The 18,968-nt window shown below is 35.0% G+C and overlaps 1 protein-coding gene and 1 pseudogene across 1 annotated transcript; both read left to right on the top strand.

Moving 5' to 3' along the window:
- The first annotated feature begins 1,974 nt into the window (after nucleotides 1-1,974).
- Nucleotides 1,975-4,226, top strand: LOC124828914 (molybdenum cofactor sulfurase-like). The gene has a single exon (XM_047302307.2). The coding sequence runs from the start codon at nucleotides 2,283-2,285 to the stop codon at nucleotides 4,077-4,079; it is 1,797 nt and encodes a 598-aa protein (XP_047158263.2). The 5' UTR covers nucleotides 1,975-2,282; the 3' UTR covers nucleotides 4,080-4,226.
- Nucleotides 4,227-8,526: 4,300 nt separating this feature from the next.
- LOC124828954 (E3 ubiquitin-protein ligase RZF1-like) lies at nucleotides 8,527-9,060 on the top strand (annotated as a pseudogene).
- The last annotated feature ends 9,908 nt before the right edge of the window (nucleotides 9,061-18,968 follow it).

Below are 18,968 nucleotides of genomic sequence, written 5' to 3'. Positions count from 1 at the left end.
TTGAAAAATAATGTCTTTCCATTTTTAAAATATAATTAAATTTGCAGATAAATTTTGTTGGACAAATTTTTTACATTTTAAGGCAAATCGATTTTTATTTATGGAAAATAAATAAAAATAAATTAATTATAATACATGAAGTCAAAGTGGCGGGTCCAATCACAAAATGGTACATTCAAAAAAAGAACGACGTCGGTGCTCATCCATTGATTCTTATCCATTGATTCTACTTGTTGACTGCCACAAAAGAGGGACAAGATAATCCCACTGCTTCACATGGTCTTGTGGAAAAGATAATCTACTTAGCCACGTGATAGTATGCTTTTTTTTTTTACCAAAGGAAACATTTTTTCAATAATATTTTAATACCATTTAGATGTCATTTTATTAAATTTTAGACTAATAACAGAATGACACGTAAATAATGTTAAGATATTATAAAAAAAATTATAAAAAATGTTGTCAAAAATATCATTATCTTTTATTAACAAACTTAAAATTATGGATGTAAGTTTTTTTAAAATTAGATATAAAGATAAGTTATGACAAATTGGTACAAGTGTGAAAAAGTCACCAGACGATTTTTGACATTTGAAAAATAAAATTATGGAATCACATAACTATTTTTGTGTAAATTGAAGTTATGTCAATCAATCATAATTTTAATTAATATTAATTACACTTAATTAAAATTGTAGAACCAGTATATATAATTTTACTACAAGTTTTTCAAAAATAAAGATATACTAGTCGTGCAGTAGAAAACCAATTTATATATTTTCATTGAAATAAAGTCATCTTGTAGACTTTGGTTTAATTTTTTTTAAAAATATATGCTCTGAAATAGTGCAAGTGCTTAACTACTTTTATGCAGAAATCATGTCCTTAAATTTTTTATTTAACGTTTTTCTATTTTGTAGACTTTAAATTTCTTTTAACGTTCTTCTATTTGTATAGAAGTAGTATTTTGCGTATACGAGTTTTCCTTTTTCAATTTTAATGCACTTTTTACTTTTTCTTCCATCAAATTTTACGGCATCTTTTTCATTTTTAAGAGCATGACTTCTCTTTTATTAAAATTTTCAATTCTTTCATTCTATCACTTCTTTTTATTTTTATTTTTTATTTTTGTTTTTTTTAATTTGTATATAAACATACTTTTATTTTTAATTGTTTTTTTCAAGTATTTGATTAGTTGATATTTTCAATTTTTTATGTTTTTAAAATTTTAAATAGTTAACCTTTTTATTTTGAGATTTAGTTTTTTTAAATAATATGGCTAATGAAGTAAACAAAGAAGTATTTTTTTTAATTTATAAATTTGTTATACTTTCATTGTATAAAATTATTATTTATTTTAAGTCTTTTCTAATAATCTATTTCTTAACATTATAAATGTAAATTTTATTTATTAAAAATATATATGAATATTGTAAAAAATATGAAAAAGTTTTAATGTTTTAATTTAATTAGCTAATAAAATTGTCTAAATTATTTTAAAACAAAAAATGTCTATAAAAAATAATAAAATGGAAGTTGTATATTCATATAACAAAAAAAGTAATTATTTAAAAATTACGTGATTATAAAGATTTTTTATGGAAATTTCTTACAATTTTTGTATGTACGTTGAGTTGCTTGGAATTGAAAAGAATGATTTATATAACGAAATTTCTTTAATTTTAAAGGATAAAAAACGTATTAAAGCTGCTTTAAAGAGTATATAAATAATTTATGAGAAGGAGTAAAAAAAAGTGTCATTTTCTCAAAGCACTAGCCCCTGAACGATTGATGATTGTGCTGACTGCTGGGTGCTAATTTACTGTGAAAACAAATCCAAAACCCACCCTCTGTCCTTAACCTTGGTTGTTTTTTTACCCTCTTAACAAACACTTTTCATCTTGACTAAGATGGCTCAGATGGTAAGGTCCTTGTGATGATCTCACCACACAATTATGGACCAGCCCCTTCCAGACGCAGCTGTCCTGGACAATGATCTTCACCGGTAATCTCTAACCACATTAATCAACATATCTAGTACACCATCTTCTGTAATAAATGTGTCACGAACTTCTCAACTTTGTTGGTTAAGAAATCAGTATTCTCATAAGCATAGTCAACCCTACATTGTATGACCTAAAACCTTTCCCTGACACAACCAGAAAACGTTAACTATTTGGTGGTTGAAACGACCATCAACTATTTAGCCATTTACATTTAAAACAAAACTCCTAAGTCAATGTTTTGAAATTTGAGGGGAAGACCGAGTCCAAACACCCAAAATGCACTCATCTCGTGCTGAACCAGCAGCCTCACAACCCTGCTTTAATGGCTGCTTTCCTTCTCCATTTCTTGCCTCCGAGAGGACCCATAAGCCTAAAGTCAACAATGTAACTTCATCACACGATGACTTCGCCGCAGCCACATCCTCTAGCCTTCACCCTCACACACAATTCACCAACCCCGACTCCCTTCCATCTCTGCACGACTCGTACATCAGCTTCACCAAAGCATTCCCTCACTTTTCTGCTACTTCTCAGGTTGATCAAATTCGAGCCCAAGAATACCATCACTTGAACCACTCCAACGCCTGCTTCGATTACACTGGATATGGCCTTTTCTCCTACGCTCCGCAACAGAGACCTTGCCCCAATGCTTCGATTGTTTCTTCTTCTTCATCCTCATCATTCTCGCACTTTACACCAGACGCCTCCTTCTTTGATGTATCCTACAGGTCGGTGAACTTGCAGTCCCAGGTTCTCTACGGTGGGCACCAGTCAGAACTGGAAGCCAGAATCAGAAAGAGAATCATGTCTTTCATGAATCTCTCTGAAGCTGAGTACACCCTGGTTTTCATTGCCAATGAGGTATCTGCTTTTAAAATTGTTGCCGATTCTTTCCAATTTCAATCCAATAGACGCCTCCTCACAGTGTATGACCACAGCAGCGAGGCATTGGATGTGATGATTGAGAGTTGCAAGAAGCAAGGGGTGCGTGTCTTGTCATCGGAATTCTCCTGGCCCAATCTCGGAATCCAGAGGAGGAAGCTAAAGAAGATGGTCATGAATAAAAGGGATAAGAGAAAGGGTGGTTTATTTGTTTTCCCACTTCATTCAAGGGTAACCGGAGCACCATATTCCTACGGTTGGATGTCCACGGCTCAGGAAAATGGATGGTGCGTCTTGCTTGATGTGTGTGCATTGAAACCTAAGGAAATGGACACCTTGGGTATGTTACTTTTTAAGCCTGATTTTATGGTTTGCTCCTTTTACAAAGTTTTTGGTGAAAACCCCTCGGGTGTTGGGTGCTTATTTGTTAAAAAGTCTAGTGTGTCTGCTTTGAAAGATCCTTGCAATGCCACAAACATAGGAATCATAAGCCTTGTCCCAGCATCTAAACCTGAGGCTGAACAAGTAGTGATTGAAACTGAAACGGCTCATCTGCAAGAAGGGCCATCATCAACCTCAGAAATTGAAGAGTTAAGCACAGTCTTTGACTCATCCACGGATAGAAACAGATTAGGTACTAAAAATGAAAGCTCAGAGATTCAATGTAGAGGATTAGACCATGCAGACTCAGTGGGTTTATTACTGATCAGTAACAGGACCAAGTATCTGGTCAATTGGCTGGTTAATGCTCTGATGAGTCTTAAACATCCGCATCATGAAAATAAGCTTTCCCTGATTAGGGTCTATGGGCCTAAGATAAGTTCTTTCCGTGGACCTGCTGTGGCATTTAATATATTTGACTGGAAAGGGGAAAAAATCGATCCTGCACTTGTGCAGAAGCTAGCTGATAGGAAGAACATATGTTTAAACAGCTCATTTTTGAGAAATATAAGGTTCTATGACAAAAATGAAGAGGAGAGAGTTTGTGAGGTTGAAGGGTTGGGGATGTCGAAGAAGACACGTAGCCATGAATCTGGGATATATGTTGTGACTGCTACACTGGGTCTCTTGACAAACTTTGAAGATATTTACAGACTATGGGCTTTTCTTTCTAGGTTCCTGGATGCAGACTTTGTGGAGAAAGAGAAATGGAGATACATAGCTCTAAATCAAAAGACCGTTGAAGTATGAATTTCTTGCTTCCTATTGTTTCATTTCCTTATTTCTCTCATTGCTTAACATTCTTATCGTTACATTATTTTAGAGTAATGTTTTGTACAATAAATGTATCTCTAGAGAATTTTTAGAATCTATAAATTACGCGACCTTTATTTTTCATCGGGTATCTTCTACTGTTTTTTTTTTCTTGAATATTATTGCTTAAATTTAAACAATTTTTTACTTATATTTTATATTTTTAGGCAAATATGCATATAACAAAAAAAACCATACACATAAGACTTTATATATATATATATATATATATATATATATATATATATATATATATATATATATATATATATATATATATATAGCATATTTTTATATTACTTTTTATGTATGTAAAAAAATAAATTATCCTAAATGAAATATATGAAATAAAATAAATTCTATGAATTACATTTATATTTTATTTACAATGTACTTCATTATATTTTATTTTCAAATACATTTATTTTAAATGCTTGAATATATGACATAAAATAAATTGTGTTCTAAGTCTTTACATAAATACATGCTCCTAAAAGTATCATTTCACAAATTATTTGACTATATCTTACTTTTACTAAAAGAAATATTTTAACATCGAAAATTTAAAATTTCATTCCTATATACAAACTTGTTGTTTCTACCGTTAGTACAACACTATTTACACCCTTAATATATCTCAATGAATTTCAAAATAATAATATAAAAATAATATTATTAAATGAAAACAATCTTTTAAACTTATTAATATCAACTAACAAAAAAAAAATTCCACATTTATACACAAAATATATAGATTCTAATAGTGACTAATAATTATTAATATATTCTTCATGTATCTTATTTTTAATATTATATTTTTATTAATATCATAAAACATAACGCACACAAACCCATATATATATATATATATATATATTTATAAATAAGAAATAAAATGAAAAACAAATATATATCTAAAAAAGTATTTATTCTCAAAGAAAAAAATTACTTAATCAAAATCCAAACATTAGTATAGGTAGGGTGGAGTTAGACTCAACACAAAATCATCTCAAGTTGTTTAAGATGTGTTAGGTCAAGTCAAGCTGGATTAAGATCATATTAAGCAGGTCCAGAAGGACATAACTTATAGTTGGGTCACATACAAGACAAACAGAGTTAGGCTAGGTCTAAATAAACTCATGACAAGCTAAGTCCAAGTCAAGGTCAGTTTATCATACCCAAGTCATGTTGATTCAAGTTGAGCCAAGCCTAATTTGAGCTAAATTCATGTTGAGCCAACTTTAGTTTGGACCAACTCAAGTTAGACTAAGGCAAGCTTGTTTTAAGTAAATTAAGTTAGGTTTGACCCATATTAGGCTAAGTCTAGATGAGGTTAAGGCGATTCATGCCTAGGTAATATCAAGTTAGATTAGGCCCTAGTCAAGCTAAGTAAGGCCTAGGTTAATGTGGGCATAATCTTGTAGAGCTCATGTTAAGTTAGGTTGAGTTAAGACTATATGAAGCAAGTTAGGTTAGGCTAAGGTCGATTTGCGTTTAGATTATTTCAAGTCTAGGTCAAGCTAAGTTGGGTTGGGTCCACATTGTACTAAATTGATTTATGTCTTGGTCAGTCCGAGTCTAGATCGATCAATGTTACTTTGACTGAGACAGGTCTAACCCACTTGGGCCCTAATTAAGCCCAGTTAAGTTTGGTAAGTCTTAGTTTAGGTTAGATCAACCTAATCAGTTTAAGTTGGTTGAACTATTATGATGCCAAATTAGCGAGCCTAAGTAAAACTGAGTCGAGTCAAGCCCAAGACATGTTTTACTTAGTTTAGGTTGGGCACCTAGTTTAGGTTGGGCTCAAACAAAGAAATGTAAGGTTAGGTTGGATCCAATCATGTAAAGTTGGGTTGGATTGAACCTAAATCAATTGTTGGATTGAATTAGACCAAAGTAGCTTGGATTGGATCTTACCTAAATCAATACGAGTGTTGAGTGTAGGTCAGATTGAGCTCATATTAGCCTAGGTATGACCCAGGTAAGACCATGTTATATTAGGTTAAGCCAAACCCAAGTCAAGACGAGTCAGGCTACATTCAGTCCAAGTCATGCTTGGTTAATTTGGGTCGAACTCATGTTTCGTCAAGCTAAGTATATATTGAGTTTATCAATATTGAGTTCATACTTAATCATGTTGGATTAGATCAGGTTAGACTCAAATTAGAAAACGTTTAGTTAAGTTTTATCCAAATCATATAAGATTGAATCGAGTTATGTCTAAACAAGTTAGGTTTGACTCTAATTTTTTTATTAAATTAAAAATAATAAAAATTAATTAAGAACTAACTTTCCATTAATGTCAAATATTTAAGAATTAATTTATAATTTAGAATATTTTAAAAATTATTGAAAATATTTAAAAATTATTTAAAATTTCATTTTTATATTATAGTGGAATAGTTAAGGTTAATACATTTTTATGTGGATTACAAAATTAAAGTCAGGCTTTTCAGAGCTCAATGGTAAGAAACTTAATATAAAAAGAAATGAAAGTTGATCCATGGATCATAAAGGACATTTATCATAAATCACATTAACAGGTCCACCAAATACAAGAGGTTAAAAAATTGCAAGGAAGTTTAATATATATGATCTTTCATGTAACCAAGGATTTCAACTTTAGGTGATGATAAAAGTAATATATGCATACATATACATTTCCCATAGATCAATGACTCTCCTTGTAAGAAAAAATGGACCACTTTTAATATTGTTTTCTCTTTTTTATGTGAATATGAATTTGACGTATTATTTTTGAACCAAAATGATTTTTTAAACTACACTGTCTTTAATCTTTATGTATATACTCTATCTATTTAACTATTTCACTCTTTTTTTATCAATATTTCTAAGTTACATTTAAATATTTACATAAGGAAAGTGTAAATATTTAAAAACAACTTTGTATCATAATTTCAATTATTTATTATAAGTTTAAATATACTCAAGAAAAACGTAATTTATGTTTGTTACAATTAAGAAAAAATATATGTACATTTATTTTTTATTATAAAGAACGATAAAAAAACATCTAAGTATAATTTAACAGTTAATTCAGTATAAATATATTTTATAGAAACTATTGAGAATGTGGGATACTCGTGCTAATGTAACTTGATCTCTCTGTTTAAAAGTTACTAACTCGTTAATATTCGGATTGTAATTATTTTTTAAACTCGACAAACATCAAGTTAGTTCGGTAGTTGTTCATTTAATTAATTTAGGTGAATTAGTTACAATATTTTTTACCCCCATTAATTTAATTGTATTGGTGGTGGTTCATTTATTTAATTTAAGTAATTTGGTCACAGGAATAAAAGGTGTTATATTGCTTTGTCATTGAAACTTAAATATGGAATTGAGATTTGTTTCTTGTTTTTGTTTTTTTTGCCTTTATACATCTATCATCTTTTGAAATTAATATATTTTAAGATACAGGTCACATTTTTAGGTGAATATATATATATTATATATATATATATATATATATATATATATATATATATATATATATATATATATATTATCTAGAAACAAATGAAAAAGTCTCTTGCTCAAAAATTCCTCTTATGCGAGTTTTACTGTAAAGTATTACTCAAGCGAATGAATTTTATTTAAACGATAGTTCACTTTTGAAATAATATATTTTACTAGTTTAGCATTTTAAATCCTTAAATAATATATGATGTTCATAAATGTTGTGTTTTGTAATTTTAATGTTTATTTCTCTTAATTTATATTGGTTATTAAATTATTTTAATCAAAATATGAATAAATTTTTAATTAGAATAAATGATATTTATATGTATTACAATCCGATGAGTGAAATATCATCTCTCTTAAAAAAAACACGTTTTCTTTACCATATTGATTTATTTTTTACTAATTTGTCATGTGTTTATTAGTGTTTTGTAGATGCAATATTGTATGTTCGCACATAACGTGAACTAAGATCACTCCTTAATTACACTATAAGAAACACGCGTATTAGCGGCGGATAATTACCGACGGTCAGGTGTCCTTCGGTAATTTGCGTCTGCCGTAATATACCGGTGGATACGAGCCTTCGGTATTGTACATGATGACTTAACCCAAAGTTTGGTATTCCCTCGCTCATTTGCAATTTCAGCAGTTCCTTTCCCCCAAATTTCTCTCTTCTCTTCCCCGAAATTGAAATCTGAGGGCATGTGAGGGTACCTCCAAATTTCTCCTCCTTTGTTTGGTTCCCTTTTGTTTGCGCATCATCGGTCCCTTCCATCTTCTGTTGGCATAGCAGTATTGTGAAGAGCGCGAGCATTTTCGGTGGTTGAGCGTGTTCGTGCAATCTAGGAGGGTGCCTCCCTATTAAGTTCACAATCATTCGCAGAGGGAAACACCTTTGATGGCGACAGCGGCGGAGCCAGAAGCGAAGACCTACTGGTGCCACGAATGCAATATGAGTGTGTCCCTCACGCTCCTTCCCTCGCCTCTCCTCTGTCTCCACTGCCACACATTCTTCCTCGAACTAATGGCCTCTCCCTTCTCCCAAAACAATGTCGAATCACCCTTCTTTGGCGTCGTTTTCCACGACGCGCTCTTACTCCTCTCCCCCAAGCCCCTCCCCGCCAAACCCTGCCCTCTCCCCTTCGTCAACGTCACACCCTCGCTCCTTTCTGCGCTCGACCCCAATGGCGTCGTTTTCTGCGCTGTGTGCAAAGACCAAATTTCCCTCTTTGACGTCGAGGCCAAACAGTTGCCCTGCAAACACCTCTACCATGCCGGTTGCATCACGCCGTGGCTCGACCTCCACGCGTCGTGCCCGTTGTGCAAGCTCCGCCTTGAGGAAGAGGCGACATAGGAGGAGGAAGACGAAGGTGACGGCGTGGTGAGGGAGATCCGGAGGAAGCCTCGAGGTGCCCAAGCGCCTTTGCTATAAGGTGGTGCTCTGTCTTTTCTTTTATTTGTCTTGCATCGCTTTTTTAGTGCTAAATTAGACCAGAATTCTGCTCTGATCAACTAGCTTCACTATAATAAACTCTAAAAATGACAAATTGAAAGAAACTTACAATATATATATATATATATATATATATATATATATATATATATATATAAAGAAATTCAATTTCTCTTGCTATTCTTCTCCAGTATAATTGCTTATGGAGAAAGTCTTCTACCAGATCCTCTATGTAGACATATATTTTGCTGATTATATTGTAATAATTGTGAGTTTGAAACTCCAATTTCGGTTGGAGTTCGAGATGACCATTCGAGAGAGTATAGAATTTTGGTTTGGTTAATGTGTGTGTTGTAATTGTTGAAGAGTGTTATTGATGACCAATCCTAATTGTGTTTTTCAACTGGGATCTTGAAACTTGAAACTTGATTTTGTTGAAGGAGGGAATACGTTATTGCTAGACATTTCAGGCACAAGGATCCCTTAAATGCTAGATCACATAGGCATAGGCATTTTTGCCCTTGTACTAACTATTCTTCAGGTTTGTCACTGATCCATATCTAACCTTGCCTAGATAATTTTCTATATAAATTATGATAGCAAAAGGAATTAAGAAAAATAAGTTAATTAAGGTGAGGTTGGCACTCATATTTGCGGCCATAAACATAGTGTTGGGAATGCAATTATTTAACTGTGTTATGCATGATCATCCAACATCAATGCAATGTTCTTTCTATTTTTTGAATGCTATATTTAACTCAAATCAATATATAATTAACTCAAATCCATATATAATTAGATTCAAAATAAAGACTATTTATTAAGTTGAAAATTTATCATGTTGTGTTTGGTGTTCTTTGACTGTTGTAATTTTGTTTTCCCTTTGCTAAAGGAATCCAAATATAATTTTTTTTTATTAATTACAATTACGACATGGTATTTTATTGTATTGTTATTTCATAGTTATTTTATTTATATATTGCTAATACTTAAATTTATTTCATATATAAGGTTAATAGTCAAATCCTTGCAGATTTTCATAAAAGAATAAATATTTATTTTTAATTTTATTTATTGGAGTGTCCCATTTATATATACTGGTTTTTTATTTCCTTAACTTTGTTAATCCCTCTTATTACAAACTTCGGTTCCTTCACAGTATACACCAACAGGAAGTGATTGGAAGATAGGCTATGGGTTCCTTTTTGGTATTATGGTTACTGCAGCGATTGTTCTTGAAGAATTGGCTTATTTGAAAATATCAGAGATGCGTTCTCTACCTCCTAACTTCCAAATAGACCTTGTTGGAGGAGCTATATTTCCAAGTAATCAAGCCCTTTCTTTCTTTTTTTCTTCCCTCGTTTTATATAATATGTTTAGTGAAAATGGCGCTGAGAAAAAAGAACTTTTAGTTCTATCTACTGATTATGTTATATACCACTTTTATGGAGCAGGGGGAATGTGATTGCTACTAGTTTTACAGTTCCACAAACGTTGTCAATTGTTTCATTTAAAGCAGCCCATACATAACCAGCTACGAGTTTGCCAAGTTGGACAATCCTTGTTTGGTATTCTCACTCAATTTCACCAGATTGAAGTCTTTCTATTTTCTGATTCATTCTTCGTCAAATTTCTTTTGAAGATTGCCAAGAATGTAAATCACAAAAGAGCTTTCTTATTCATAAGAGCTTTCTATTTACAGTTAGATTTTATAATTCATAGCCTTTTTTCTTCTGTACTTTGTTATTTGTTAAATGACAAAAGATTACATTCATTAGTACCTTCTTCAAGAGATATGTTCCGGAAAATGATTTAACTTGAAAGGAAATTACAGAGTTCATCGCATTACCAGTTGTATTACAATTTGCTAATGATTTTAAATGTAGTTCAGTGATTCTTTACGCTTTAATCCTGCCTGATTCTTACCAAAGGCCTTTGCCTTTCGATAATTACCGAAGGCCTTTGCCATTCGGTAATTACCGAAGGCCTTTGCCCTTCGGTAATTACCGAAGGCCAAAGGCCATCGGTAAATGTTAGCGACAAACGATTCAGCGACGGACAATTGGTTGTCGCTAATCCGTCGATAATGGACATTACCGACGACTTTTTGGCTATTTCCGGTGGACTTCGGCCGTCCGTAATGCCCTTCTTTTTTGTAGTACAATGATAATGAAATAATAGTGAAGATATGTATATATATGATTTTGTTAGACATCTTTTATTTTCATTCTTTTTTACGTATTTTGAATTGTTTTGTAATGTATATAATCATTTTATATGGTTATTTTTATCTATTAATTGTTTAAAGAAAACAAATTTTAAATTTAACTTATTTAAATAAAATTAACTTGTAAAATAAAATTTATATTTATTTATAATTTGAAATTGTTTCTATACAATGTAAGTTCTTCATTACATCTCTTAATATTTAAGATTGAATATCTCATGTAGAATTATGGAAACTAATAGTAAGTGACACAAAGTCTAATATTTTGCTATAAAATGTTTCAAATTATTCGGTTACCATTTGAAAAAAGTGAACTTAAATTTAATTTAATTCATAAAACTAACTTGTAGAATAATATTATGCATTCATATATATATATATATATATATATATATATATATATATATATATAATAGGTTGATTCATAAAACTAACTTGTAGCATAATATTATGATAGGTGAAAAATGATGTATTATAATAGATTGATTCGGAAAATAATGTATTATGATAGGTGAAAAATTGTACGTCATAATACATTTAACATATTGTGATTGATAAAAATATTTACGTCATAATACACTACATATTATAACAGGTAAATAAATATACATCATAATATGTTTTGTCATATTATGACTAATAAATGAATAATAAATTGTGCATATTATGATTGGTTATAAAAATTACGTGATAATATGTTCAAGCTATTATGACGTAAATTTCTGCTACGTCATAAAGTGTGCAGACCTACTATAAGACCCAGATTATTATGTACGTCATAGTAGGTCATAAAATGTGATTTCTACAAAGAAAAGTATTTCTAACAAGTTTTTTTTAACAAACACATTTTTATGATTTATACTTTTAAATTACTTTAATATAACAAATTAACATTTATATTTCATTCACACACACATATATATATATATATATATATATATATATATATATATATATATATATATATATATATATATATATATATATATATTCTCTACGGATGTCATATAACAACGGTTATAAAGAGACTATAATAAAAAAATTTGATCGCCGACAATTTTATCTAATAACAATTGTTTTTTATCGTTGTTTTATGTATCATATGCTATAGTTAATTTTTAGCCATTATACTATTTACCTTACAATAACTATGCTTAATGAAACTATTAGCATATAATATACAATTCGATGGCTCTATTTACAACTTTGATCATAAAATGATGATTGTATACACATCCATCATTAAAAATCTAATGACGATGAACACATACAATGATGATTCTATATATATCCATCACTAAAAATCGTTAGTTTTAATGACCGTCCGAACAATGACCATTTTAAAATCATTATTATGAAATATTTTTAATCGTCATTAAAATTCTATTTCTCAGTGGTTGTTATGAGAGATTTTTAATTTTCATTAAAATTCTATTTTTCAATGGTGTAACTTTTTTATTTTAATAAAATCCTAAGAGATATATAACTTATTTAATAAAAAAGTGTAACTTATTTATTGACTTAAACCTCAAAATTTTGAGTTTTCCATTCAATCGTAATAGTAATAGAGGTGAGTTTATTAAGAGTGGAGCTCCAAATAGAAAATTTGATTAAATTTTTTATTGCAAGACTTTGCCAAAAATTTGTTTATTTTTCTTCTTTCTTCATATCCACCCAACTAATAGAGGACTAGATTCTCTTCACCTTTCTCTTGTCAGAGTGAATTCACAATATAAAGTTTTTTCTAGATGTAAACATATACTTCTTTCTATAAATTCTATTTCTTTCTCTTCATCATCTACGGAAAAGTGCATGCATGTAGGATTTGTTTGAGAAAAAAAAGGATTTTTTTGTGCAATTAAGTATATATGGGATATTTGATGATTACAAAGTTTTGAAGTGATAGAAGAGTTTTAAAATTTCAATTTGACTTGTATACAATGAATGTTCTGAGTCGGGATCCTTGCATGTGAATAATATTTAGCTCATTTTAAAAGTTTGTTGAATTTTTGGGTTAGACGATTTATATTGTTGAATTTATGTATTTGGATTTGTGTTGTGATTAATGTAACTAAATTCAACTGTAAAACAGTAAATTATTCATAAAGTTAAATTAAATTGCTATATTAATTTAATTTAAAAAATGAGTTATCTATGAATGGATCTTTTTTAACTACATTGATTTATAGTTTATGAGACAGAAAATATTTTTGCGAGGACAATGATGACGTAGAAGAAGCACAGTTTGAGACTGTATATATACCCTCTCCCACCAAACTACAAATGAAATGGTTGGTGAATTTTTTATTATGTCTTTCAATGTAACAAGACACATAGTTTAGATTTAAAGATAATAATTTATTGTCCTGTTAACGCTATTTTTATCTTTTTAAATTACATATTTATCATATTAATAAAATATAATTCAAAAAATATTTTTAGGCCTGTTTTAACTATTCCTGGCTGTCTGGGTTGCTTGCTGATCTTCAATTGTTATCTTTCATACTCGCCAAAGGAGGGGGAGGTACCTGCAAAGATACTCCGACGCTCAAGTCAGATATGAGTTATGGAGCTGAAGCTCAGAAGAGAGTAATTGGATACTGCTCTGAAATATTATTCAGGATCTCTAGAGCATAAAGAGAACGTACCTGGACTTGGGTCCTGTCACTGTATTTATAAGCAAAATAAAAATAACCACCTTACCTAAAAGTGTGGTTAGTGGCTTTGACTGATATTTTAACTGTCTAAAATATCTAAGATATTTATGTTATTACATAAATATCCTTACTACATAACATGCCCCCCAAGTCCGAGTTTAACTGTTCCGTTTTATGAACGTGGTAACTATAGGACTTATGAGTTTGAGGGAGGCTGTCTTCGCTGTAATTAGAGAGCGTGTGCAAGTGAGGAATTTGATGGACCACAAGGAGGCGAAGATGAACGGCAAAAAGCTGGAGCAAATGAGGCCGAGCGCTCGTTGATGTGAATTGACGAGCGGCTCTTGAACGCTCGTTAAAATGGAATGTCCAGCGAAGTTTGGATGATCGTTGTTTGTCGACCGCTGAGGCCGAACGCTGATTGAGTGGACGCTCGTTAACAATTGAATGTCGACCGTTGAGGCCGAACGACTGAACGAGTGGACGCTCGTTGACAATTGAATGTCGAGCGTTGAGACCGAACGACGGACTGAGTGGACGCTCGTTGACATTTGTTTGTCGAGCGCTGAGGCTGAACGCTGATTGAGTGGACGCTCGTTAACATTTGAATGTCGACCGTTGAGGCCGAACGACTGAACGAGTGGACGCTCGTCGACAATTGAATGTCGACCGTTGAGGCCAAACGACTGAACGAGTGGACGCTCGTCGACAATTGAATGTCGAGCGCTGAGGCCGAACGCTGATGGAGTGGACGCTCGTTAACAATTTAATGGCGAGCGTTGAGGCAAACGACTGAACGAGTGGACGCTCGTTGGCAATTGAATGTCGAGCGTCGAGACCGAACGACGGACTGAGTGGACGCTCGTTGACATTTGTTTGTCGAGCGCTGAGGCCGAACGCTGACTGAGTGGACGCTCGTTAACAATTGAATGTCGAGCGTTGAGGCAAACGACTGAACGAGTGGACGCTCGTTGGCAATTGAATGTCGAGCGTCGAGACCGAACGACGGACTGAGTGGACGCTCGTTGACATTTGTTTGTCGAGCGCTGAGGCCGAACGCTGATTGAGTGGACGCTCGTTAACAATTGAATGTCGAGCGTTGAGGCAAACGACTGAACGAGTGGACGCTCGTTGGCAATTGAATGTCGAGCGTCGAGACCGAACGACGGACTGAGTGGACGCTCGTTGACATTTGTTTGTCGAGCGCTGAGGCCGAACGCTGATTGAGTGGACGCTCGTTGACAATTGAATGTCGAGCGTTGAGGCGAACGACTGAACGAGTGGACGCTCGTTGGCAATTGAATGTCGAGCGTCGAGACCAAACGACGAACGCTTTTGATGTTGAACGACAGAATCTTTGAATAGTTGATGTTCTTGGGTGAACATGAGCTAGGCTACGGGGATGGTCCCCTAGGTTTGATGGTCTGGGTGTTCTAGGGCAAACATCTACCAGCGGGAGTGTGTCCCTTTGTTCAATGCACCTGGGTGTTCTAGGGCGAACATCTACCAGCGGGAGTGTATCCCTTTATGCACTTGGGTGTTCTTGGGCGAACATCTACCAGGTTGAGAAGTGCTTCAGGACGGACGGCTCTCAGGTGTCCGCTTTTATGTACAAGAGATGCTCATCTGCACTGTAAAAAGTAATATTAAACATATAGGTGAGACCGTTCGGTCGAGTTGCAAACCTGGTGACCGAACGTTCATTAGGCCGAATGCTGGACGCTTGAGGCCGTACGTCAAAGAGATGAAGTGACCGAATGATTCCTGCGGAAGTAGCCGAACGTTAATGAAGTGATTGGCCGAACGGTTGCAGCAAAGATGCTGAACGCTAATGAGGCCGAATGCGGGAGCGCTCGTATTGAAGAATGGTCGAGCGGTAGAGACCGAACGTGAGGACGAGCGGTCCGCTGTTTTGATCTGAAAGGTGAGGACGAACGGTCTGCTGTTTGAACGTTCGTCCACATTGAGTGTCGAGCGTTATCGCTCGAATCCGAAGACGTGGACGAACGTTATTTATTCGAGTGGGCGAACGTTGAGAACCCGAGCTGACGAATGTTGGTGACCGAGTTGGCGAACGTAGAGGGCGTGGTGGACGAGCGTTGGGGATCGGGTGGACGAACGTCGGGGACAGTGTGAACGTTCGTCTCTAGAGCGTGAGCATTGTTTGTACGCTCAACACATACTTTGTTGAACGCTCGTACATATAGAGTGGTTGAGACTAAAGTGAGGCCGAACGGCCGATTGTCTTGGACGCTCGTACACATGAGTTGTCGAGCGCAAGGGACCGAATGTCGATGTTTAGCGGAGAGACGAACGCTCCAGGCCGAACGTCAATATCGTACGCGAGGCTGAGCTAGGGACGTTCCAGGACGAACGTCATTGACCGGTTGAATGTTCGTCCACAAGCATTGTCGAGCGTTCATGTCCGAAGGGCGAGGATGAACGGTCTTTATACGAGTGGCCGAACGCATAGGACAGAGTGGACGAGCGTTGTAGATCGAGTGGACGAGCGTGAGAATTGTTTGGACGCTCGACACGTACTTTGTTGAACGCTCGTACATATAGAGTATCGAGTGGTTGAAACTACCGTGAGGCCGAACAAGAGTATGGCCGAACGATTGAGTTTGTGAACGTTCGTTGATATGGTCGAGCGACGCTTGAACGCTCGTCACATGGCTTGTCGAGCGTTCGGATCCAACTGGCGAAGGCGAGCGGTCCGAGGACGAGTGGCTGATTGTATGAACGCTCGTCCAGAGGTCTTGTCGAGCGCTCCAGTCCGAAGGGCGAGGACAAGCGGTCCGAGGACGAATGGCGGGTCGAGCGCTCCAGTCCGAAGGGCGAGGACGAGCGGTCCGAGGACGAGCGGCTGATTGTATAAACGCTCGTCCAGTTGTTGGGGCCGACTGTTTGGACGCTCGTACATAGTGATTGTCGAGCGTCCTCGAAGCCAAAAGTCGAGGTCGAACGCTGGAGTATTTGAGGAATGGAAATTGGGTTGGATGACGTGGAGGCAAAACTGAATGACGCGTGGGTTACGCGAGGGTTGCGGAAGATGTGGGGAATGGGTTTGACCAGAAACCCTACTTTTGCGCACCAGCTCTGTACGGCGGATGACGCGGGGGCTCAACCAAATGAATTGACCGCAGCAAGGGGTCGCAGGTTTAGGTTTGAATCTTACTCCTCAAGGCGGGTGAGGATGGCGCCGGAGGCACTGGTGGTGCATTCCAGTCATCAGCGCTCGCACGGGCGAGGGACTTCCAAAACCTCTTATGCCTCCAAATTTCAGTCTGTGAAACCCTGCGCGACAAACCTTATCTGTCAAGTTTGATGCTGGGAAACCATGGCGGCGTCGATGTGTGGGAACGTCGATCAAGACGAAGGTTCTGCGGCGGAGTGTAATGAATTTGGGGATTTAGGGTTCTCTGTTCTCAGTCTCGATTTTCTCAGTCTCGATTCCTAAATCGGAGAGGAAACCCGTTTCAAAGAAAACGAAGGTGAGAACGGTACAACCGGTTTTAGGAAGCGCCGTTGACTGTAGGCAACGCTGGCAGCAAGCTCGGTAGCGGCAGGCAACGCAGTGATGGTGGGGATAGCTTGACAGAGAACGGTGACCCTGGTCGGCACGATGGAGGCAACTATGGAGGAGAGGTCGGAGGAGGACATAAAAGTCTTCGTAACAAAAGAGTTATCGTCTGTCCAGAGAGTCCTCCACTTGCTGACGCTGAGTTGTTGATGATGCTGGTGATTGAGCAGTGGTGATCGGAGTTTGGAATTGCACTTGGAACCGTTAAGGCACCGAGATCATTTTTCTTTTTCTCAGAATAATGCCAAATCACGATGTGTCAAAGGGTTGTTTCCTCTTCTTTCTTCTTTCCGCGGAATGACAAAGAAACGATGCCCCTAGATTGAATGGCAAAATTAAGTTGGAAATAGCTTTGGTGGCATCACGCGTAGAGGAAGATGAGAGACGGCCTTGAAGTGGTGATTGGTCAGGCCGCGGTGGGTGGCGTTGGATTATTATAATGTTTCTCCTGGGGTGCAAGTAATTCTTTTTGAACCTGATGGTTGAATGAAGCCTGCTCTGATGTTTCACTGTAAGAAATCTCAATCATCAATATTGATATAAATAGTTGGCCTTTTTATCCGGTATGCATTAGTCACAGATGAGTTTATATGTTGAGATGATAATAATATTCCAAATAGTTTATAAAGATTATAAAATAAATAATAAAATGAATGGTTATCTGTAAAGCCGCATAAATTGGTTGATGTTGATGGTGTTAATCTGAAGTAGCGATGTCGAGATCGAGCGCCGTCTTGGCTCCTTGCAGTATCAATGGGATGACGCTCGGCCCCACGGTGGGCGCCAAAATGTTTCGGTATACATTTTCCTGCGTGTCTTTACTATTCCTGGCTGTCTGGGTTGCTTGCTGATCTTCAATTGTTATCTTTCATACTCGCCAAAGGAGGGGGAGGTACCTGCAAAGATACTCCGACGCTCAAGTCAGATATGAGTTATGGAGCTGAAGCTCAGAAGAGAGTAATTGGATACTGCTCTGAAATATTATTCAGGATCTCTAGAGCATAAAGAGAACGTACCTGGACTTGGGTCCTGTCACTGTATTTATAAGCAAAATAAAAATAATCACCTTACCTAAAAGTGTGGTTAGTGGCTTTGACTGATATTTTAACTGTCTAAAATATCTAAGATATTTATGTTATTACATAAATATCCTTACTACATAACACATATTTATCATATTAATAAAATATAATTCAAAAAATATTTTTAGGCCTGTTTTAAAATGTGTTTGATTAACTTTTCATCATTCAAAAATATTAAATTTTAATATTTTTACTTACATTTTAATGAATATATTAATACAAAATCTCATGCGAAAATGAAAAAAATTCCGTCCAATGGACAGCTCTAATAAATAAAAGAAAAAAACATTTAGAATGTGGTTATATGTTGGAACATGTGTATGGAAGAAAGGAGTTGT

The sequence above is a fragment of the Vigna umbellata genome, chromosome 1 (assembly GCF_029865625.1).
Source record: "Vigna umbellata cultivar VRB3 chromosome 1, Vumbellata_1.0, whole genome shotgun sequence".
NCBI lineage: Eukaryota > Viridiplantae > Streptophyta > Magnoliopsida > Fabales > Fabaceae > Vigna > Vigna umbellata.
The sequence above is the reverse complement of the archived record's forward strand: the minus strand, read 5'-3'. Positions and strand labels throughout refer to the sequence as shown.